The sequence below is a fragment of the Betta splendens genome, chromosome 3 (genome assembly GCF_900634795.4).
Source record: "Betta splendens chromosome 3, fBetSpl5.4, whole genome shotgun sequence".
NCBI lineage: Eukaryota > Metazoa > Chordata > Actinopteri > Anabantiformes > Osphronemidae > Betta > Betta splendens.
This window is the reverse complement of record NC_040883.2, coordinates 14,833,494-14,858,756: the sequence shown is the minus strand read 5'-3', so window position 1 is coordinate 14,858,756 and position 25,263 is coordinate 14,833,494. Positions and strand designations below refer to the sequence as shown.

The window sequence follows — 25,263 nt, the reverse complement described above, 5'->3', positions numbered from 1 at the left end:
AACACGACTGCAAATACCTCAACTCTGACGTCAATACGGGAAATCCCCGACCTACTGTCATGACATTCTTGTTCTTCAGCCGTACTGGTGCAGAAAGACAATTTCCTGTAGGATGCCGTCCGTCTGAGTCTGCGAGATGCATCGAGAACGATAATTAAATACGGGGCCAAAGAGTAGCAAGGTGGGGTCTGCACACCACCTTCAGGGCAGAGAAGAATGGGCTTGGAAGCCCATGTAGCCCAGGGCCCGTGTTAGAGTCAGGTGCTAACCCAATTTCACAGTGTGTGACTGGGCCTGGCCTGTTTCAGTGGAACATCTAAGTGTGAGTGCCATCTGGTCCGAGCACGCGAAGGAAATGGCCTCGCTTTTCACGCTGATCGGATTAGGGCGTTTTTAATTCATTCTGGATGTGCCCTCGCGTGTTGATTGGCTCAACATGTCCAGCAACTCTCGCCTGTCGCTTAACACAGAAAAAGCTTATTCTCCCAACTTTCTTTAAATCTGTGATGCATCTCCTGATTCCAGCCATTAGAGAAAAACACACTTACCTCCAACAGTCAGATCTGGCACCAGCACGTGGAAACTTCACATCAATGCATCTAAATTGGCCTAGAAATCACCAAACCAGTTTTTTCTTCCATCATTACAAATGTATTAAGTCGAGTTGTAAACGCGTTGGAGACACATTCATTTCTCTTTATGCCTCATCCTCACCTGAGTAACAGCAGTTATCAGTGCACACGAAAATTGCACCTGCTTTTCAAACATATTAAATATAGATGCAAAGACAGGCACTACAATCATTTTCAAGCCTAATAAATCACGTTGCCGCTCCCTGGATTTTGCACACTTGAACAAAAACAGCACATTTAAATATTTATGAAGCCAAAGGTGCAACATTTGTAGCATGTGCTACTCTGCTCGTTTGAAAGTCGCACTTTTCAGTCCGTTATTTTGCAGTTGATAACAGGTTTTGATGCGTTTTTGTGAATCAGTGTCCAAAGCCAGAAATAATTAACTAATATACAGAATTATGACCTTATTTACAGAATGAAAATTAACAGAAAACTAAACTTTTAGGTAACAACATAGTTAAACTTGGAAAAGTGGTTATTAGAGTTTAATATTAGTTTTACAGTATATACTGTATATGAAAACGTTTTCATAAAAGAGAAAATGAATTAATGGTCAGACACAACATTTGTTCAATGATAAACGATTCCAAACCAGTGTATTTTATGCTCATACTTTTTTAATGTATCACAATGAGCAAGAAACATACTTGATGAAATATTTTCAAAGGAGTATATTCAATTACCATCTACAATCAACTTAACTAGGACAACAAGGTTTTGTGACAAAAGTTTCTTTAAAAGTCTGAAGTTCCATGTGGTTGTATGTATGTTAGTTTCCATGTAATTTGGTACAGTTTGGAAATCTTCATCATAATTACAGTAACAAAAAAGCTAACAAGACTACGGTATAGAAAAGACATCAAGAACAACATTTTTGGTTTAACTTGCTCTTTTTTGTACATTGCAAGGCTGTTTTTTCTACCCTCGGATGGGCTGCCTGGAGCCACAGAGCCATGCTTATGAGGCTCGAAGGAGGAGTAATTCAAGGAAACAAAAAAAGGAAAAACTAAAAGCATTAAAAAAACATTGTGGCACCAGAAGTCACAAAAGGAACAGAGAGCTCCAAGTAACAGTTCATCTTTGAAGTTGGAGCAAATAGTTGTTTGGTTGTTAGTTTGGTTGTTAATTTTGGTTAATACGCTTTTTTTAGTGTAACTGCCTCTTTGAGAATGACAGCGTTGAGAACCCATCCCCTCGCCCTGTTATTAGTTTCTTTTTAGATTATGTAATCAACAGAGTAAGGGGTGAGCCGTCATTCCACTGGAGAGCTTCGCCTGTCAACCAGAGACAAGCACAAGGAAATGAAACGGGTAGCAGTATGAACTGGGAGAAATGAAGCAAGCATCTCTGTCCATCCTGTCCTGAAACTTGGAAAGCGTCCATCAAAGAGCAGAGGCAGAGCTGGAGAAAGAAAGAGACGGACAGAAAGGAGAAATAGGCAGCTGGAGCCACTTAAGTTCAGTTTCATCAAAAGAGTTTCCTCTCTGTCTCACATGTCCATTGGTTCCAGAGTCCATTCCCATTACAGAGTTGTCAGTAATCAAATAAGGAGATGGTTTTAAAGCTGTTTTGAGCCTGCATTTGGCTCCCGTGCCCAGTTTTGGTGTGCCCACAGCCTCTCATGTCCTCCTAATGAAATCTCCAAAGCTTCCCAGAGTCTTTTTGCCTTTCATTCCTTCATCAAAAAAAAAGAAAAAGAAAAAGTTGATGTCTTGTTTTAAATATATCTATATCTGTATACAGGTACACGTTTGTTTTCACAGTGGGCAAAGATGACCTCTACAGCAAAACCTTGTCTTTTCACTCTTTGTATGTCCATTAATATCAAGTATCCCAATGTAAATCGGTGGACGCATTTGTCCACGATAGCATTTTGTGCCGCACACAATAAAATATACACTTATCAGGGGCACAGCTTGTAAATTGTTTTCCTTTTTGTTTCAACTGTATAAAGCTTTGGCCACATTCATAGATTCAGTCAAGATAAAAACTGCTCAGTGCTTCGGTATTGTCGCTCTCATTTCTGATCGTTAACTTTAAAATTTAGGTTTTCAGATTTTTTGTTACTCGTTTTTCAACTTTGTGGTTCAGTATGTTTTGGTGTGTAACATATAAAACATAAAAAAGGCAAAGACCAAAAAAAAAATGCTGGCTCTTATGAAACACGCACACAAACTCTCACACAGTACATGCTGGGTGAATCTAGTGTAGAGACGTAACAGTCGTCCACAAAAGAGCCCAAAAGATTACACTTAGGAAATAAGATAGCAAACAGTATCATTGAGACAATGAATATAAAGAACATAACATCACACCATAAAGTGGCCAGGTCATATTTTGTTTCTTAATTTCAGCAATTCAGTTAAAGCTAGTGTTAATTTATGATAAAAAGTAATATACAGAAACTAAAATACAAATACTTATAAGAAAATAACAATACATGTCTGACATTATCAGATAATTAAAATAAAGCAAACATATTTGAGAAAACTGTACAACTTAACAAATACCCAAAATAAGTGAGTACATAGGAACAGTATTTGAAGGAACAGGACTTTAGAGGAGCAGTAAGAGCTTGCAGACCAAATCAGACGTTCAAGAGCAAGCTGCAATATTAACACCAAATCAGTCATCGCTCTGCAAGATGTAGCACTTTGAGCACGTCTGAGATTGTGCCTTCTATTCAATAGGACATTAACATTGGCTATACAACAGTGGCCGAAAACTACATTTCAAATTTAAATAAGTTTTGGTTAAAAAATAATAATAATAATAATAAAGGTCAGTTTTGTCTGATCAGATCGTTGGTGAGATGACGGGGAGGTACCTATGCAAATTCCATTTCCGTTACAATAAGATGAAGTGGGTGGCTTCTTTGGATATGAAAGCATCCTAATTACTTAAAACAAAGGGACATCTTCACAAAACCTCCTACTTTTCCAGAAATAATGCTTTGGAATGAAGACGTCCCTTCAGAAACCTGTATCTATGTGTGAAAGTGGCACCCTGCAGACACACGGGACAGTCACTGGTGGATGTCCCATTATGGGGGCAATGACACCTCAACAAAACAGCCATCATTTCCCTCTGAGACTAGTTGTAGGTTGACTGGCATAAATGTCACTAGACCTATGAGATGCATCAGTACCAGATGTATTATATACATTTTTTGGTAACCACTATTACTTGCTTAACAAGTGAGCAACGACCGTGACTGGATGGAGATTTTCAGCAATGTTCCATGCCAGCACAAAATGATACATGGAGGTCACCTTGTTCAGTGACCCATTACGCAAAAAAATGTACACAACAGTTTACAGTCACTTTAAAAATGAGAAAAAATAGATAATTAAAAGCAGTAAAATGAAAGACGATTCAGTCCTTGCTTAAGAAAACTCCATTGTGATATTTGGAATGCAATGTTCTTTACAAACGTTATAGATCATTGGCTTTAAACATTGGTCTGTTCAAAAAGAAAATCGGCAAAATGTCCTTTGGAACATATATTCACAGTCTTCAAAGTTCCGTTTTTGCAACAAGAAAAAAAAAAAAGGTGTTGCGAGGCAAGAAATTGGTTTATTGTTTTAGTTAAAGCTTAGCCAAAAGCAAAATGAGCATGCATCTAGTACTCTCTTTTTTTTCTCTCAAAATTCTACATTAGCAGCAAAACGTATGTCCTTGAAGACCAGACCTTATACATTTTCTTAAAAAAATGGACATTTGAAGGTGACAAAAGTCAAACAAAGATTAATAACCTCTATCTTACAAACTGCAATGGCTCTGTAACGGTGCTACTCCACAATGCAAGGACAAGGGCCCTTTTTGGTTTTTGGTATTTACGTAAAAAAGCCACCTGTTTGCTTGCAAAGAAGCAAAAACGGCAACTCTGATGCGTACTCCTTTATCATTTAAAACTTTGTTTTTCTTTCCCCTAAAAACAGCAACAAATTCTCAAGTATAAAGAAGCCTCTTTTCTCATCTTTATGCACCAATGGTGAGAGTGTTTAGTCTTTGGATTTTCTTTTTGTCTTAAAGCGTGAGAATTATTATTAGTATTCTTTTTTCATTTTCATTTATGACAACAAAAATGAAAATAAAGACTGTAGCCACACTACATGAGAAACACAAGACCTGCTTTGTAGTGTACATATCTACAAACAGGAGAGCTGAGAAAATAAGTTTGAAGAGAGGAACACGTAGAAGGAGAAATAGGAGTCAGACAGTGATAAGTGCACAAAGGTAACACAAAAATAAAATTAAATAAAACTTTCAATATTTCACCCAGGACCTTTTTTGTTCGGGTAAGAGTAACACTAACCAAACCGCAAAATTTAAATAATTCTAACAGAGGATCCTGCCTTATCAGGTGGGGCGTTTGGGTGAATGTTTCCCAAGAAGTTGAGAATCAGTCAGAAATAAGGATTAGATAAATTACCTGCCCATAATCTAGTCTATTGGAATGACCAAGACAACATCAAATGAAGCGTCTTAAAGTTGGACAATACAAAAGCTAAATGTACACAAAGTAGTTTTTTTCAACCTACCATACTGTTTAAATTCATTTCCAATGCAACAATCTACTTAACACCAAAAATGTTCATATCTATTATAAATACAGAAGGTTGTTTTTTTTTTTTACTCAAAAACTCTTTATCGCCTGTGTCTAAGTCTGCAATGCTTTCCTTGTCTGGGTACAGTTGGAGTGCAATTTTCCCCTTTTAAATATTAATTTCTAATGTTAAATTAGCAAATCATTTATCCTTTTGAATGCCCAGAAACAATGCCTTATTAAAATTTATTCAACTTAAAATCACCGTTAATTCAAGTTCTAAAAAAAAAAAGAAGAAATGTTCATCTCTTGTTGAAAACTAAAAGGTGTAAAACATGAGTTTCTGTAACAGAAAAACATCGGTGAACTGTTGACCTGAGAATAAAATAGACATTACATTATTCTTAAACTCTTGCAAGCCATTGGTATCTGAATGCTTAAATAGCAAGAAAACTGAGACTATTCTCCCATACAGTACATACTGGCTTTTTTGACTGTGCTATCAAGTAGAAATGATTACAAAACAAAGGGACAGCGTGTTGACTCATGTTACTTTAAAAGGGTTTTTGGGCCATTCGTCAACTTCGAGACAGTCCGTTGCCATACAGTACAGCGTTTGTCTACCATTACCCAAAGCATAACTGCAGCGACCTTTCCTGTTTATATATTAGAATGCACGTATTTCAGTTGAGTGTAACAAAAGAAAAAAAGACAAAAAAACAAAAACAGAAAACCAGCATGTTGATATGGGAAAACAATCCACTAACATTTAAATTTTTGGTTACAAGCTTTGGAATTGCAGTTAGTCTTTACACATCTTTTTCTGAAATTGGTTTGTATACTTTTAATGTATTTTTAACATTGCTGCTTTTTATATTTTTTCCATTTGTGATTTTTTTTGTCTTTTTTTAGGTGTTTTTTAAATATTGTCCATCACTGAAAGCTCTTTTACAATCTGATGGAGTCTGTTCCTACACTAGCAAGAGTACTACTACAACTACTACTGTCTTTGACAAAGCCAGGCTGCTGCGGCTCCTCCACCGTCTTGCCCAGCCTGCCTGCTGACTTCTGACTGCTGTCAGAGTCTGACTCGTCAGTAAAGACGTCTGTTGGTATCGAGGTCTGAACTCCTGAGGTGCTCAATGAACTTGAGGTAACCGTTGAAGGTGAGGACACTGGAGGAAAGGAGGAGGAAGAAGAGGAGGGACTGGCATTGGGCTTCCCAGCTAAAGCTCTGGAAAAAGGGGCCTGGGGCCAGGGTTTGCCGGCAGCTGTGGTGTTGAGAGGGGTACTAGAAGAGGAGCACAGGGAGGAGGAGACAGCAGTGGATGACATGGTGGCTGATGTCGTTGGCGGGGGAGGGGGGCTGCTGATGGGATGAGTGGCAGACTGCGAGGTAGATGCGGTGTTAGGACTGGGGAAGCAGGCTGAAGAGTGAGGTAATAAACTAGTAGCGTGCTCTTTGGCATTTCTGGCTGATCGCTTGATTGTTCTGTGTTTGTGCAATGCCGATTCCAGGTGTTGACTGAGTGCTTTTTCCCCATCCAACGTGGTGTCACAAGCCAGGCAGTCATACAGACTTCCAGCCCCTGCACCTACGCCACCGGGGACACGCAGCAACATCTCTTGCAGGTTTGCCACAGACTGACCGAAAAAACAGTTAGATTTAAGGTGGGTGATAGCCGCTTCTTCCTTGTTGAAAACCGCTTGACACTTGCGGCATGCCAGTTTATACTGCACCTTGGGGACAATGTACTGGTCTAGCTGGGGGTCCACGCCTTTGCCGTCCATCTCTTTCTGCTCTGAGGGGACTTTATTATGAGTAGAGGAGGAGGAAGTGGGGGGTTCACTATGGGGGTTGCCCTTTTGCTCTTCTGTTTTTACTGAATCTTTGGCAGATTCTTTGCGATCCCCCAAGGTTTGTGGGGGAACAGAATTCTGGCTTGCCTTGGGTTGCTGGATCTGCTGAAGCTGCCGCTGCTGCTGCTGTAGTGCCTCCTGTAAGCTCTGCTGATATTGCTGGTAATGCTGCAGCAGGGACCCTGGGGACAGGCCCATCAGTGCTTGTGACAATGCTGGGTTGTACGGGAAGAGACTTTCCATTCCATACATCGGTTGTAGGTAGCCCCCTTGGAGAGCCCCAGGGATCTGAGGGGTGTAATATGGGGAAAAGCCAGGCATGAAGTAGGGCAGGAACTGGTTTGTGAGGAGAGCTGTGGGGTCGGATGCCAACGCGGCCTGCAGGGCTTGGAGCTGGGCAGGGTCAACCACGTACTCCATGCCTGGTGTGGGCATAGATGTGGCTGGTACAGCTGTGTCTGGCTTTTCCTTCTTGGCGCTGGCAGCAGAAGTGGAAGGAGCAGGGGTGCTTCCAGTTGATAGTGGAGTAGAGGGTTTCTCTGCCTTTTCCTTGGACTTCTCCTTGTCTCGTACCCTCTCAGTGTCACGCTCTTTGGAGGGCTCAGATCGGGAGCTTGGTTGGGTGGCTGAGGAAGTGGAGTTGGATGTGGAGGTGGGGCTTGAGCGGGAAGCGGATGTGCTGGTCCGGGCTGGGCTGGAGGCGGCGAGGGAGGATGAGGAGGGAGGCTTGTTGGGTAGTCCAGATGTTGGGAGGCTGGGTGAGGGAACACTGGCACCAGGCATGTTCAGGAGGTTTGAAGGTTTTGGAGGAGTTAAAGCTGGAAATATTTCAAATACAGAAAAACGTTAAGAGTTTGTTAACGTATTTGTATGTTTTTAATATCGTCAAAAAATTCTTAGCTGTACACGCCCGCATATGTTTCATTATGACACACAAGACACACAAGAAATTAAGTCATATCAAGACATAAAATTTACACCATTGAATTGGTGGGTCTAACAATGTGTTGCCAATAAATTTAAATTCCTACATTACGTTGCACATATTATTTTAGAAATGGATAATAATGGACCTATGCTTAGTTGTGTTACAGTTAATGTATGCGTGTGATTACATACCTGAATTAGATGAGTTAAAGCTGGAAAGAGAAGGGCTGCCAACCCCTGGCAAAAGAACAGGTGGGATGCCTTGCAGATTGGGATAGGCTGACTGGAGATTCAAGGCCTGCATCGCTGGGTTATCGAACATCCCCTGCTGCTGCATGGCCTGCTGCTGTGCCAGTCCTAAAACTTCATTTGCCTTCTTGATGCGGTCCATCTCTTGCTGGGCCATAAGCTGGCGGACAGTGGCAGGGTCAAAGTACTCCTTCTCCTTATCGATCTGACTTCCAATGGTATCCTTCACCTTAGAGATGTGTTGCTGGGAGAAAATGTGATCACGCACAGAGAGACGAGCGCTGTACTTCACACCACACAAAGAGCATTCAGTCTTGGGCCCCTCGTAGGACGTCTGATTTATTCCGAAGTGCTTGGCCATGTTAAGCTTTGCCTTTTTCTCCTTGGCACGGGCATTTTGAAACCACACCTGAACCACTCTCTTTGGAAGTCCAATTTCATTGCCAAGTACCTCACATTCTAGCATAGTGGGAGTCCTGTAATCGTTGAAACAGGATTTCAACACCTTTAGCTGAAGGTTTGTCATCTGGGTTCGGAAGCGCTTTTGACCAGGTCGATCGCCGCTGTCGATGCTTCTACTACCTGAGGCTCCAGGACTCGGTGAACAGGGGTCAGCCAGGCTGGACGTCTCACTGTGGTCAATCATATTTTCATTGTCATAGTCCTTGGCGTAATAGCTTGTTGCTGGACTTACAAGCCCAGAGGACATCTGGTCATCATTTTCAAGCATGGGGACTGTGCCTCCAGACTTGGACAGGTAATCACCACTATGTTGGCTGTGCTTTGCATCAGCACTGTCATTATCAGCATTGGCCTCATCACCTGTGGTCGTGTCTGTGATGGCTGTATTCACTGAAGAGCAGTCGTCATTATCCAGTTTACTCTGATCAAAGCTGAGGTTCACAGAGGACATGGTCGCGCTCTCGTAATCTTCCATTCCCTCAACTTTAATGGACGAAGGGCTGAGTAGGGCCCTGGGAGACAAATCCATGCTTTTGTTCACTGGTGACATGGAGGAGCTTTGTCCATCACTGTTTGTGGGGGCCAGATGGGAGTAACTGGATGCCTCCAAAGCATCCATTTTTATTTGGATACCCTCCTGTTCGGGTAGCATACCAGTGATAGCTAAATTATATCCAGCACGTTTGGCTTCATGCCAGTGGCGAGAGCGAATGTGTGCCTCAAGGGCAGTTTTTGCTTTGAAGAGAGCTCGACAAAAAGGGCACCTACGATGGGCTTGGGCTGGCCCCACTGCTCTAAACTGACCCTTTCTCTCCCTGGCTCTGGTATTCTGGAACCACACCTGCACTACTCTCTTTTTCAATCCCACTTCATGAGCAATGTGATCAAGCATTTTACGTGTGGGATTGGAATCTAATAAATACTTTTGATAAAGGATCTCAAGCTGCTCAGGTGTGATAGTGGTTCTGAGCCGCTTGTCTCTCTGTGGCTCCTCTCCACTGTTTGTGCTGTCATTCTCTCCTGGGCTAGTGCCAGCTTTCTCCTCTAACTTCCTCTTCAGGGAGTTCATTGTGGAGGTGGGGGTGGATGGGGAGGTGGCAGAGCTGCTGGGAATCTGTGGTATTGCCCCAGAGAGTAGCTGACTTGCCAAAAGAGGATTGCTGGGATCAAATAGCATGAAAGACATGTCAATTGGGCGGTCAAGGAATTGGGGGTGTATGAATTGATTTTGCACAGACAGGAAGTGTAATTGCTGGTGTTCCTGCCAGTGCTCAAAGGAAGGAAAGCCAATCTTGCACTGCTCACATTGGTATGGGATCATCTGCTGTGCCAGTTGTTGTGTGGCAGAGGTCAGGTGTGGATTGAGGCTTATGTGAGAGCTTTGCGATGAGGTCGTCTGAGAGGCTGAGGGACCACACTGCTGCTGTTGCTGAGCGAAGGACGAAGACGAATGTTTCATAGACTTGGACATAGATTGGATCTTCTCTTCTCTCTGAGGCCTATGGTGCTGTGTCTCAGACTGGGATTGATGCACAATTTCCTGCTTAATAGTAGTTTGGTTTTCCTTTGAATCACCAGAAATGTCTGGTAAGTGCTTGGGCTTTTCATCATAAAGGTTTGAGCTGGATGCTGGTGATGCCTCCTCTTTTTCTGTGGATGAGAGGTGGGAAAATGCTGAAGTGGAAGGTGGAAGTGGGCAGAGGCTTGAAGAAGAGGGCATTGGGGTGTGGCAAGAAGACCCAGAGGGCGTGTAACATTCATGGGAGAGATCCAGGGAATCCTCGTTTTGGCTGTCGTACTGTCCTTCCTCGTCTTCATCTTTGTAACACAGCTTCTTTTGGTGCTTTATTAGGTCAAAGATCCGCTGGAAAACCAGGCTACACTTCTTGCACTGGTAGTTCAGGTTGGAGGTGCGGATATAGCGGTCGTTTGACAGTTCTCGTCTTTCTCCATCTTTTGCTCCCTCGCCTGAATTTTCGTAATTTTTCCTGGCCTTCTGGCGAGCGTTTTGGAACCACACAACAATGACACGGGTGGGAAGGCTCAGAAGATTGGAGAGCTGTTCAAATTCATCATCTTTGGGATAAGCATTAGCATCAAAGAAGTCTTGTAGCACTCTCAGCTGGTAGTCAGTAAACCTAGTCCTGGAGGATCTCTTACTTCCATACATCTCTTGTTTCTGTGGTTCTGGAGAAGGAGGTTTAGAGTCAACCTTTGTGTCATCCAGAGTTGTTGTCGGTGGATTATTGAAATTGTATGGCGAGTCTTTGTTGCGCTGTCGCTCTTTGAAGAGGGTGTTTCTGAACCAGTGCTTTATGACCTTTTGTGGGAGCCCCGATTTGTCGGCCATCTCTTTAATCTGCTCCTCATTCGGTGAGTTGTTGATATCGAAGTACTGACGCAGGACCCTCAGCTGGTCGTCTGTGATGCGCGTCCGCGGCCTCTTGTTCTGCTGCTGCTGTAGCATGGCTGGTGTGAGCTGCTGTTGATACAGCTGGGCTAGGTCTGAGGCCAGGTTCGGCTCAACAGATGGTATCTGGGGGGGCAGCTGAGTGGGCAAAGACTGGAGAGACATTGGCTGCATCATGAGTGGAGAGAAAAGGGGCAAATCTATTGGCATGGGGATTTGTGCCATTGACACTGAAGGCTGTGGGGGAGGTACCGTTGGAGGTGTGAGCGAAGCGGCAGACACAGGGATATTTGGTGTGGGAGCTCTTTGGGGTGGAGGTGGGGGTGGAGGAGGTGGAGGTGGAGGAGGTGCTGAAGCCTCTGGTGTGGGGGGTCTCAGTGGATAGAGTTTATCATAATGCTCTCTGTATTCCTTGGCAAATCTCTCAAGGGATCGAAATGGAAAGAAGGCCTGGTGGATATGCTCCTGGTGGCTTTTCAGAATCAGAATGTTTGAAAAGAGCTTGCCACAGGCTTCACATTCTAGTTTCTCTAATCCCTCAATGGGGTCCACCACTCTTGTTATCCCACCTGGACCACTTGATCCTGTAGGTCCAGCTGCCTTTTTCTGAGCTTTTTGTTTATTTTCATTGTACTGAATTACTAACTCAAACCCAAAATTTTCCAGCAGGGCTTTGGTAGCATTTCCTCGAGCATCTGAAGCAATCCTTGGTGGTGGCAAGCCGCTGTCATGGTTGATGCTCAATGAAATATGTTGAATGTCCTTCTTTTCTTTGAGCTTGGCCTCTGTAGAATCTTTACAATAATCCTCATTTTTTTCACTTGTATCCTTCTCTCTTTGTACGTCTCTTTCTTTCTCATTGTGAGAGGAGGAAGCTTTCTGCTTTTTTTCAGCTTGGAGAAGAGATGCGCCCTGCTGCAGCAGTGCCATTTGCCCCTGAGCCTGTGAGTGAGGCTGTTGCTGCTGCTGCTGCTGCTGCAGGTGGTGGTGCATCAATTGCTGCTGCAAGCAATTCTGTTGGGCCTGCTGGGCTGAGTTTTTCAGATCTTCTAGCAGTGAGGATGTTGAGGATCCTGCTAGGCCAAGTGCTGAGTTACTAATGCTGATCTCTGGGTTCAGCTGGAATTCCGCTCCTGGGATGTAGAAGGGGAACAGCAACTGCTGCTGTTGCAGGGGGAGAAGTGCATCCGTTGTCATTGGGAAGTGCTGCAGAAGTGCTGGGTTGAAAAGCTGCGACTGCAAGAGAGCAGCCTGCTGCTGGAGCTCCTGCTGAAGCTGAGCTTGAGCCTGAGCTTGAGCCTGGGCCAATTGCTGTTGCTGAAGCTGCTGTTGTTGTCCCCTAGCGGACAGCATGTCTGCAAATTTTGCCTTCTTAACGTCATGGTTCTCGGACGGCGAGGAGTGGCAGCTCACGGTAGAATTTCCCAGACTTTCGATGGTATGAGTCTGGTTTAGGTGGTTTCCTCCAAGAATACTCTGAGATGTTTGAGAGACAGAGGAGCTGTGGTTGGTGGAGCTAGTGGTCGAGTTGCTGGCTGGGCTTGGACTGGATGCTGAAGTGCTGATGTTGGATCCACCACTACTAGGGGTACTTGTAGAGCCAGTGATGCCTCCTGCGGCTTCAAGTTTGGCCGCCCTAGCTTTGGTCTGATGTAATACAGAGCGCATGTGGATCTCCAGAGTAGAACTCTGGCTATATGCCACATTACAAGTGCTGCATTTGAATGGCTTGTTGTCAGGGCTACTGGTGGGCTCAGGCTGACCAGTAGTGGACTCCTGCAGAGCCCTCTTCACCTTGTGGAGGTGGGAGACAGAGTTATAATGAACCAGAAGAATGTTCTTCTGGGTGAAGGACTCTTTACATACTGTGCACTTGAAAGGACGAGATGGATCTAAGAACTTCTCCATAGTGAAATTGGGGCCCTTTCTAAATGGCAAAGCACGTTTAGGTTCAGACCCAGAATCCTCCTGTAGGGAACCAGAGTCACTGCCTGTTGGGCTTTGTTTTTCTTCTGGATCACTCTCTTCTCCCTCTTTGTCATCTTCTCCCAGACTCCCGTGCTCCTCACCAAGACCCAGATCACCAATGTCACCATTCATCAGTAAGCCCCCATAAAGCTGCTGAATATCAGCTTCACTCAGCTCCAGGTGGCTCGTTTCTAAATGTTTTTTCAACGCTTGTAGTGTCCTGAAGCTACGCTGGCAAAGGCAGCACATGGTGGCTGCCCGGATCACATGGTACTGTGAATGGAGCTGGAGCTTCTCCACAGTCTTAAAGGCCAGGCTGCACTGGTTACACCTGTATTTGTAGACATGCCGATCTGATACTGGTAACTGGGGCCTCTTATTGTGAACTTCATTGAAGTGCATCTGGAGGGTGTTCGAAGACTTGAAGACTTGATTACAGCCTTTCTTCCAGCACAGGAATCCTGTGGCATCATCCCTTTCTGACTGCTGATCCTCCAAAGGGGACTTGCGAGCATCAGACGTTTCTGTAGGCAGTGACACTGCCTTCTCTGGATCAGCATCGGGTGCATCTGCAAATCAAAAAGCCAAAGGTAGAATTTGTTTGGTGCTGTCATTTACATGAAGGGAAAAGACATGAAAAGTCTTGTCTTTAATAAACAGGGAAACCTGTAGAATTTGAAGGTAACTTTAAGGTTACCCTCAGGTGTTCTGTCAGTCAGAGACTCACCTGCTTGCTTCTTGGCATCCTCGGAGTTGGAGTTGGCTATGGCGTGAGGGGTGCTCTGGGACTCTCTGTCTGGACTAGGGACAGGTATGAACATGCTTGCTGGCAGTACTTCGGATGCTGTCACCTAGAAAAAAAATGAAAGCTAATGTTAATAGGCTTGAATAGTCAACACTGAGCAGAAATGCACATGCGTTCACAATATCATAAGTTTGCTATTTACACATATACAGCTCCAGTTATACTTCAGGAGCCAATAATGAGGCCTAGTTATGGAACACGCAGTTCAAAATCACTTAACTAAAATTAGCAACTGATTGAGTTCGATAAAAAGAATATATGTTGCAGTGTCAGCTCTACCACAGTCTAATCTACCATATGTAGCGTATGCTTAATAATTACTGTTTAATACGCACAGTGAGAAGAGTCATATACTCTTGCACTCAAATGCAAATGGATGGAAATGATCCCCAGGCATGTGGGCAGTTAACACGTTCCAACACAGGGCACCTTGTATCTCATCACAAATGTACCATCATTTTACACATTTTATTTCCTACATATTTATGCAGTCAGACAGGAAAGTCAAAAAACAAAAGAACGCAGTGATTTACATTACAAAGTGGACTGTTTCTAAACAACTGCTTCATTAGGCGATTAGAGCCAGCGCAGAGTATCCCAAGGTCACTTTTAATTTGGACCGTCTAATTGGCAAACACAGTTCCAAATGGCGATCATCCAGCCAGTCTCAGAATTAGTGAAGCACAATTATTTTCATTGCCCCTGTCTCGCACAGACAGAAAATGAGACATACCACAGAGGGAGTGTCTGTAAATTATATATACTGTACTCCATACTGTACATAAGGCAGAGAGGCATGAGGGATGTGGAAACGAGGGAGGGCAACGATGGATGGATTAAGGGGTGGACGAGTGAACGCATCTTTGTGCATGCTCCGCAAGAAATAAGTCACCTATTTCAGAATTAATTAGGCTGCTCTCCTCAGATACGTGAAGAGGATAAAGTACCTTTCCATCTGCATTCACCACTTATAAAAGGTGTTGGCTTTAATGTGTTTTATATTACTTCTGTTCTATTGCGGTGCTCTTGTAGCGGTTCGGCACATTACTACCACTATAAAAGAAATAAATATTGCCATCTACCATACTAATGCGCTTGCCATTTACTTTCTAGATGGGAGATGAAGATGGCTGGGCAGCAGACAGTCAATGTTTTATTCGGTGATTGTCCGCCAAGCTATTTAGCGTCACAGGAGAGGACAGAACAAAGATTTGCTCAGTGATTTACAAGAAAACAGGGCAAATAAAATTTTATTTCCCTTTGATGAACATTAAAGGAAGAAAGGAAACGATTGTCTATGCAGAAATGGGTGCAGCGGTGCATCGCTGCTACAACAACTCCAACTGCAGATGTGAAACCAACACTGCTCTTCCACTTTAGGGAGGAGTGGATGCAAATGGTCTGTAAGACACAAGCAGTTTAAAGGACAGCACTTCGTCCTTATTCCTAGTGAAGTGTTGCATTTCCACCACGTTATAGTGGGGAAACTATTTAATCTGTCAGAACTATTAACATGTTCGTAATAAAAGCCTTTGTTTTGACTAGCACAAGGTGATCACCGACATGGCAACAATGTCAGTGCAGCAAAATGAGGAAGGAGCTGAGACTCATCATTAAAATACAAAAAAAACAGATGAGTTTCCCTAAATAAAATGAGTGCTGGAAAACCTAGAAGGATAATTGTCTTAAAAACTCTGGTTTAAAGAACCAATGAGACTCCCCTGCAACCATTACCCAGCATCCTTTGTGTGTATCAAAGAACAGAATGATGGCGACTTAAAGGCCCAAAGAGTGGAGTGTTGTTGTTCATGAAGCCGAGCGTTTTCTTGACGCTTGATGATTCAAACGACAAACAAAACACACGCCAGTCAGAACTTACTGTGGCAATCAGCTTATCCACGCAGTCGGGCGCCACACTGTGGAGGTGTGTGAGGTGGAACTGCAGGTGGATCTTGTTGTTGAGCATGTCCTGGCAGAGCGGGCAGCGTAACATGGGCTGGACCGAGTGCTGTGTCATCACGTGCATTCTGAGGCGATTCAGGTCAGTGTTGGTAAACTTGCAGTAGGGGCACTGGTACATCTGGGTGGAAGTGGAGACAGGGGGAGACGGGTAGGAAGGGGGGGAACAGATCCACATAGGATTAATGGGATGAAATGAGCGCGGTGAGCGCTGTGAGCCTGCCCGAAGAGGAGCTGTAGATCAGGAGGAAGAGAGGGCCCCCTTCCCTCAAGCAGCCAGAGCCCTCTGATCACAGACAAGTGTGTAATACCAAACACCACAGAGTCTTGGCACCCACTTCAAAGTGCTCTCATCTGTCAAATACCATATTGATTTTCCACCTTATACACAATTAGCAGTGAAACTGCAGCAGAAAGGCAAAAATAATTTTCAGAAGGTTTGAAGAAATCCTGCATAATATAAAAAAGTGTCAGCGAGAAAACTAAATAAGTGGAAAATTATTCTAAGAACACTTTTACGTTTCTTTTTTTTAATTGATGTGGACGCTGTAGGTTTATAATGAGGACTTGGTAATTGAGGATGAGATAACCTTTAGCGAGATCCCCCTAATTCAAAGAGTTTAATGAGAGTTTGATGAACATCTGAAGGCATCAGCCGTAACAAATGTGCGGATCGGGCCTCTCACCTGCTCTGCAGAGCTCTTCTCCGCCGTCCTGGGACGCTTCGAGGCGAGCGAGCTCTCCGAGGCCTCCGACCGCGAAGACGGCCGTTTGGAAGCGACTGGGGAATCGGACTGGTGCTGCTCCAGGTGAGTGGACAGATCTGAACGCGTGCACATCCACACGCCACGCACACATAAGCAGGGATGAAAAAAAAGAGAGAGAGAGAAGAGACATGTCAAGACAAAGAGAGAACGTAGCAGCCTGGGAACAGGTCAATCAATACCACCGAGGATGAAGGTGAGCGGAATGTATTGCTTTAATATGATATAACTATATTAATTTGCCTTCCCAGACTTCTGCCAAGGGACAACACAGTCGGTGTCTCCTGATAAGTTATGTTTTTCAATGTGAGCTTGTCAGGATATCACGGAACACCATAAACAGCTAATACAAATATTGGTTTTCAACAGGGTGCGGCTTTAGGTTTCAGACCAACACACAGTTTCTGTCCACATGAGTTTCTAAACGTGAGACAAGATACACAAGCATCTTCAGGTCCCGTCATACAATAAGTGCAAAGAGATTCACATCAGCTTGAAACACATCTGAACTGACTCCTCCTAAACACGTTTAAAGCTATTTACTGTACTAAGCCTTGATTTGCAGCTCTGTGCAAGTGGAGTATGACAGGACCAAACCCCTGAGCAAATATTAATATTTTCCCAAGGCTAGATTGTATAAGACAAGGTTTAATTTAACTCAAAGAAAAGAGGAAATCGTGCCACTGGGCTCAGAGATGGCATCAGACTAATGATTAGTCAGATCCAGAGCCATTCATACTGTAGGACAACCAAGCTTTGTGCTCACACTGTGATAAAGTAAAAATAGGCTTATCCTTAGTGCAGGGTGGCTCAGAGCTATCCTCTATATTTTAATTCAAATCACAAAAAGTGTCCTTTCATTGCAAACAACATTATTATTAAAAAATAACTGTCTTTTTCTCAGAGCAAGGCCTCAACCTGCAAACCAATTATAGACTTAGCGGCGAGACAAAATGACGGCGCAAAGGAAGCCATCGCAGTCCAGCACGGAGTTGCAGAGTAATGGTTGTCTCCCAGAGGAGCTAAATCTACATGAGGCCAGCGCGAGGAAGGAGCAGCGGCCCCATGATTTGTCACCAGAGGAAAGACTTCACTGAGCAGCTCAAAGAGTTGTCTCCCCAACTCCTAATAAGCCCATAAAGAGTTAAATTTGGACTGATTTGTACAGTCCTGAAGGGCAAATTGAGAACAGAGGGCACTAGTAGAGGAGGGGTGGTTTGGTGGGGGGTCAGGTTAGACAGGGCTGACCACGCTCCTGCTCCAGACATTAAAATGTCAGCTCCAATCAGGACGAGGGCAGTTGAGCTGATTACCCAGTGGGGGACCTGGCTTTGGACAGAGCAGCCTGCGAGATCTCCCAGAGACTCTGGGATCAGCCAGGGAGGCCCCATTAGGGTCCAGTCACAGCCAATCCTATTAAACACATCCGCCAATAAACAAAGGGAATGTTAAACAAAAGGAACCTCCCATTCCCTGGCATTAACCTCTCAGTCATGGCACTGTCCTCACTGATTCCCGCTCAGCTCCACTCCACTTCACTCCTACTTCCCCTGAATTCATCTCGCGAGGGAACCAACAGTAGCTCCACCGTCTCTATGAGGCCCGTACGGTTTTGATGTAATCACCAAATCACACAATCATATAATATGTATGCTTCACCCTGAATCCATGTTTGCTTGTTGTGGATCTTGGATTTAAAGAGGGAAAGCAAAGCAGCAGAGAAACTAAGCATGGATTAAACAGGCTCAAGCCTCCTCTTAGCCTCGCGATTAAGAGGATAAACATAATTGATTACAAGCATATTCCACTTCTACAATTAGCCAATTAACAGAGAGAAGCAAGTGGCTGTTTACACTCAGGTTCTTAGGAGCTCCTGCAGATGGGCCCGGCCTGACTCTCCAGCTCAGGGTGTTTGTGTGTGAGCGAGCGGGCGGGCGAGCGAGGGAGAGGGAGGAGGCCAGACGGACAGCTAAGGTGGCTTACTGCGATGCAGTCTCTCGTCATGGCCAATTAGGACTCCATAAATCTGATCAGTCGCCCTCTCGAAAGAATCCCAAAGCCCAACATCCTCACCGGCACCGTGACTAACATCCAACTACTGTATCCTGTTTTTCCTTGTCAGGGATGAAGGGGAAAAATGAGCGAAACATTGAGGAGCTGTAGGGAGTGATGTACAGTACGGGTCAACGTCAGCGCCTGCTCAGCTCCTCCTCAGCTCCTCCTCCGCCCGAGACCCCAGTGCTCCTCGCCCAGACCTCTTCTGCCTGGTCATCATCCGCAACAAACCTCCTCTGACAGACACACAGTGGTCGGCTTTTGTTTGAAAGCACAAAAGCCGGAGAAGGAGCCGAGGAAAAAACCCTAAGAGTCAATTAGGTGATTATTAATTCATGCCCCTTTTCCGTAAATCAGAGGCTTTTGTGCTGTCGCATCCCGTAAGTGAATTGGACTCTGGCACCTTGTCTCACCTTCCACAGCTGGACGGTATTATTCAAGCAGCAAAGGGGCTGTCAGCGCAGCGCTCGGGTCTCTGAGGCAATCACGGCCTTGTTGTGCTTTGAAAGGGAGAAAAGATGGCCGCTGGCAGAGTGACTGACACAGCACTGGCCGAATTAACCGCAACAGGTCATCTGCCACTGGACTCTGGCAGGGCTGCAATCACAGCTTTAATCGGCTTTGTCCTTGGCAGAGGGTATCCATATTCCACGATGTGAGTCACACTGGTGTGTGAGGAAGCGGGCCAGAACCGCCCGGTGACCGGCACCGGGCCCTCGTCGTCTCCAGAAACTCAGCGTCAATCAAAAGTAAACAACCGATCATGCTTCCGGGCCGCACAGCTTCATGTTCACACAGATCAGCTTTACCTCAACAATACGTGTGCATGATGAAATCAAAGAGCCTCAGCGAAACTCTTTCCTGGAGGAGTTTGACCGAACTCCCCAAACGCTTTTCTACTCAGAGCTCAGGGCCTCCAGCGCCGCTGCGCCCTCTGCTCCCTCATCGAGCCCGTCATTAATATGGAGATGACTTAACTCCCGCAGTGCTACAAGTGATTTCCCTTTAATGTTATGCTAACAATACCTGAATATTGTCCCTGCCACTTTCTCTATTTCTGTCCGGATTTTTAATTTGGAGCCAGAGTCGCAGCGTTAAAGGGCAGCGTTCTGAAGGAAAGCTCTGAATTGAACCATTTCCTGCTGTTTATGAACTCCAATCAGCATCTGTAGAAAACGGCCTCATAAAGGCCTGAAACGGCTTCTGTGAGCCGCAGCATCAACAGTTACGCTGTTATGAAGAGCTATTATGAGTGAGTGCGTCGCGGGCCACAGGATGACACGGCGTCACGTCGTTCACCTCCACAGGACGCTCGGAGACACAGCCCTGATGCTCGGCGTTAGACGCCCCGCGGTAGGACTCATAAACACAAAGCTTTCAGGGAGTTGGCTCACAAACAAGGACAATTTATGACCTATTATCTTCAAAGACAAAAGGAATTAGAATTTGAGCGATGCCAAGCACTCAAAGGACTGGATATGAATATGTAAACATATTCACTGCTCTGTCGCCTGATTTCTTATCCTACTTAGTGTTAAAAGCAATAACAAATCACCACTGCACTGAATGCCTCCCAGTTCAGAGGAACAATAAGACAGACTTGAATAATTTGATTGTAACTAACCATAAACATGCAATTTGAACCTTAACCAAGGCTCATATTAACTCTACATATCTGCACTGTTATGCAAAGAACAACTCATAACGTTTGCTGTGTTTATTCCTCAGTGAGCAACAACAGAAGACGAAGAGCCTAATAAAAAAAAAACGTGCAGACTGCAATGGCGCGCTGCTGCATCCAGGGGGAGCTCATCATCACCTTCACCACACACTAAATGCAGCATGTTCAGGGCACAACACAACATCAGCTCCTGCAGATAATGTGCGTATCTAGTTTCATCACACCGGACCTTTGCACTTCTACAAACACCTCAACACAGTCACATTTAAGCCGTGAGTGTCAACATGTTCTACGAATGCTGAGTTCAATCATTTTAATTTCACTTACTCGTGTTTACAAGCACAATTATGTAGAAATGAGCGTATTGATAGGTGGAGTGTTTGCACACAGATTGTGTAAACAGATAACTGGAGACTTAGCTGGAACTTGCATGTCCTCATTAATTAGTACTTCACAAAACTGCGTCTGAATACTCCTACACACTTGTACTTTAACATTTAAACCCAAGCTAAAATTAAGACTAACTAATTATTCCCAGAGAACACACACAACACATTTTAGGTTCATGTTAATGGTAGAGTTGCATACAGTACTGTGCGTTTTCCCTTGTTCTGTGGAATTTGCACGTGACAGAAAAGGTGGAAGCAGAGACAGATTCAAGTCTAATTAATTTATCAAATACAGAATTGTCAATAACGCCAAAAGCTGCTTACTGTATATAGTTACCATGGTAAATGAATGGGCTAAATAGGATCTTAAAACATATTTAAAACCTTCTTTATACTCGGAATAAGCAATTTTTTTAGACTGTAGGTTATGGAATGTCAACAAACTAATGCACATCCCTGTATGCGTTACCCGTCTACCATTTACCATCACTTGTTTTTCTCCACTCGGAAGTCTGATCTCCAAAGGCTTGACTGATCTCAGAGAGTGGATGACCTATGCTGAAATGTAATTTTTCACCCTCCTCCTTGCTCCAGCCGCCATAAATTGAATGTAGGAGAGAGGCATGAAAAGAATTATTTATCAAGCTTAATTTCAGACGACTACCTTCCTCCCAGACGCCGAATGGGGAGATTATTTCTCTCGTCCTGTTTCCTACAACTTCCCATACGTTCGTGTTAAAATGTCAAATTACGACGCGTCCGAGTCTGCAGGTGTATTAACCGCTCCCATCTCTCCGCTCGCGTCGCTCTCTTATCTCCCCATACGTTCAGGCTGCTGCATAAACACAGCACCCGCTTCAATAAGCGCGCGGATCCCGTTCCTGTGCGCGACGCTGCCCCCGTTGGCGTCTCGCGAGGTGAAGGAGGTGTGAGCAGAGAGGACTGAAGCCATTCCTCTATACATATTTCATAGCTAGCCTTTAAAAATGACCCTTTGAATTACTAATCACGCGGGATGATTCAATTGCAGTTCCTGCCAACATGGACATCACAGCACAAATACACCCACTTCTCTCCTAATTATCCTCACTCCTAATTCTGACTCCTCTCCCTCTCAGGATCCATGCTTTGGCTTCTACGCGGCGTAATCGAACAGCGCCGCTCTGGTGTCGCTTGCTGTGTTGGGAGCATGTGACATTTACATATGTCTGAATGCCTGAACATGCACATATATGTATTATCTTTGAGATAAATACAAAACAACGGCATAATGAAGGCATCCTTCAGGAGATGACATGCCCAATACATATGCAATTTACAAAGGCTTCTGATGTACCTCTAAATGATTTTAATGAATACTGAGGAGCTGCGGAACAAGAAAGAGAAAATAAGATTGACAGTGGCTTTAAAAAGAAGGAAGCCTTTTTTCTGTGTTCGCTAATGCCGTCTGTCTGACAGTGACTGTCATTTGTAAAGGAACAATGTTGTGCTCTGTTCCAACTGCTACATGACAATGATGAGAAGAAATACTTCAGTAGTTCTAATGATGGACCTTAGAAACAGCTCAGCCTCAGACAGTGGGAGACTGAGCACCTTTCAGATAAATAACAGGTTGGCCAAGACACTCGTGCATCATATTCTAAAACACACACACACACACACTGTGTGTGTATCTACTGTACAAACATCTTCAGACAATCACCAGCCCAAACAAGTGCTCCTCTGTTTACCAAATGCATTGTGAGGTCTTCCTTGTGTTTTTTCTAGGATGGCGTTTTCTGCGGTGGCTTTGAATGGCCATTGTCGCCAAAAAAGTTTGACGTACAAAAGGGGCCCGACTACGAAACTGCAGCCGTCTACCTTTCGCTGACAACACCGCCTTGAACCCACCACCCCAGCACACCCACCCACCTTTTCCCTGACATCAAACAGAACCTCAGACCTGGTTCCCTAATGCACATGCTATTTTTAACTAAGCGTTTCTAATAAGCTGCTGGGAAGCTGTAAATTTTTCATATGCAAGCACATATTTCCTTTGTGAAAACACAGAAACACACTTATTTGGTGATTAGCGACTGACAGAGGGGAGGAAAGGAACTGAATATGCTTGTATCAAATTGCATGCCTTTCAAAAAGGAGGAATCCTAATGCGAGGAGTCGTCTTCCTGTGCACCACAGGTATGAGTGAATTATTAATCGGCCAGCTCATTTTAATGCTTTTTAAAGTGCTTTATTTTGATGTGCTAAAACATACTTTTAGCCATATTCAGTCAGGCATGCATATCATTATTTCTTCCATCAAAGAAGAGTGTCGCCCTTTCAAAGAGCACAAACAACTCAGCCTCATTTAAAATAGAAGTTCGAATATCAAAGACATTTTACAAAGGCTGGGCTTCAAACACTGTGATGAAGTTTTTTGCTGCACTTTATAAAAAAACTTAGGTATGCAAAAGGTCTGAATTGTTTTCCAGCTTTTAACCTGACTAGTGTAAATCAAAACATCTCGCAGTTACACAAGAAGTTAGACAAGTGAGAAGCATCTATCCCGGCCTGTTACTGCTCAGTGTCATCACCATCAGAAATCTCTTCTATTGAATAAGAGATACCTTTACTGGCAGCGTTGTTTTTCCAACGCACACGCACAAAGCAAATTGTGCATAAAAAAGAGAAATTAAGCCATACTTCATCTGCACTGACATTTGAGAAACACTGGGAACACAGTCACACATACAGTACACCGTACACAATTAGACTCCAGCTTCAAACTTGTGGCTCGCTAAGAGTTTGAGGGAACGTGCCATTCGTGTGGAGGAGATGAAGCTGGGTCACACAGCGCGCACGCCGCCCACGGGGGGGTCTGTGTTCAAAGTGCACGAACGTCTTTCACGTGTCTGACTGTGTGTGGATGAGCATCATCAGTAGGAGATTAGCACCTTTACAAATTTTGTTTGTAATGCAGCTAATAAAATTGTTATTGCTCATTATCATCAGCCACCATCAGGGTGCTCATCTCTCAGGTAATAAACTCCTCCTAAAACAAAACAGGGCCCGACAAAAGAGAAATATTGTAATACACAACTATAACACTAGAGGTTGCCTCAAGCTAAGCTCCTCCTCTAACAACCCCCCCCCCCCCCCCCCCCCACACACACACCTGTCAATAAACATAGTAGATAAAACCTTCCTGCACTGATAGCATCAAGCACAGGTGAGTGTCGTGTGTGTGTGTGTGTGTGTGTGTGTGTGTGTGTGTGTGTGTGTGTGTGTGTGTGTGTGTGTGTGTGTGTGTGTGTGTGTGTGTGTGTGCGTGCGTGCGCACACGGTGCTATCATGTGTGGACGCACATGGCTCAGTTGGAATTACACATACAGGCCCCACTCTGCACATCACCTATTGAGCAAAAGCAAAACATGGGTCACATGTCACCTGAGCATCCCTAACTGTGTCTGGTGGAATTTAATACCTAAAAAAACCTGCAGAATAAAAGAGCAGAACTCCAAATCTACAACTGGATTTAAAGAGTTTTCAGAGAGTGTGCTGCTTAAAATGCCCCCAATATTTAGGTTCACTATGTGTAGTTAGTGATTAGACAACGGGCCTGCACTTCACTATTCCAGTAGAGAGCCACATGTTCCCTGAGAGTAGCACAGTGTGTGTGTGTGGAGGTATTGGCCTTACCTGTCCCTTTGGTGAGCTCCTTCTCCCCCCCACTTTCTCTGTCTTTGGTTTGGTCCTCCTGGTCTGTGGTGGTCTCACTAGCAGCCTCCACATCCTCGCTTAGCTCTCCTGAAGGGGGAGGGAGGACAGGATATGTAAATCACCACGCCATCAGAATTGGTGGAAGCACTTAAAGGGACGGCAGCGTTTTTTTCTATAGGAGCTTGCAACAATTACATTTGCTGACACACAGTTGCAAGGGTAGCAGACAAAGAGGGCAGAATCTGCTTTCTGCTCTCTGTCCTGTCTGAGCTCATGACTGGGAAATGTATTTAAAAAATAGATCTAGTAAGAATAAGAATAATAATAAATTTCGAGATTTCCTCTGTTTAATGTGCTCATAAAACTGTAGAAAAGGCAGAGATTTGGCTCAAAGTGAGCAGATGGAAACATAATTGTGTGAGCAGAATCCTTCAAGCCTCCCCCCTTCACACACACTGTTTCTGTCCCTTCCTGCAGCCTGCTAGCTGACCAACACAAGCCTGATTTCACTCCTTCCCTCCCAGTTATTGCAAAAACAAAAAATCATAAATATTTAAAACTTCCAGAGCCACAATTCATTTTATTTTTATGCCAAGTCAAAGGCACAAATCCCCTGTTACCATCCTAAAAGCCTCGGCTCGATATATCAGGCCATTTAGGAGCATCGAAGTCCAAACAATGGATATCCGATAATGCCATTTGTAAGTAACACACAGAGGAAAAGATGGCAAAAACAGATAATAAAAAGGGCATCAATCTTGTTTATTTCCCTCCAGTGCCCCCTGAACATCCCCTCTGCCTGTTAAGTTTGTTTAAAAGTAGTGGGACTTGCATGCACTGCCATTGATTTG

The 25,263-nt window shown here is 44.2% G+C and overlaps 1 protein-coding gene across 12 annotated transcripts in view; it reads right to left on the bottom strand.

Annotated features, from left to right (window-relative positions):
- Window positions 1-1,232: 1,232 nt before the first annotated feature.
- The window catches only part of zfhx3b (zinc finger homeobox 3b), a 273,921-nt gene continuing 249,890 nt past the window's right edge, over window positions 1,233-25,263 (bottom strand). For all 12 annotated transcript variants that reach the window (XM_055507483.1, XM_055507488.1, XM_055507484.1 and 9 more), the window contains 6 exons: window positions 24,392-24,499; window positions 16,511-16,647; window positions 15,745-15,945; window positions 13,788-13,911; window positions 8,164-13,629; window positions 1,233-7,862 (listed from right to left, as the gene is read on the bottom strand). In XM_055507483.1, coding sequence (XP_055363458.1) covers window positions 6,133-7,862; window positions 8,164-13,629; window positions 13,788-13,911; window positions 15,745-15,945; window positions 16,511-16,647; window positions 24,392-24,499 — 7,766 coding nt within the window. In that variant the 3' untranslated portion in view covers window positions 1,233-6,132. The remainder of the gene's footprint in view (window positions 7,863-8,163; window positions 13,630-13,787; window positions 13,912-15,744; window positions 15,946-16,510; window positions 16,648-24,391; window positions 24,500-25,263) is intronic.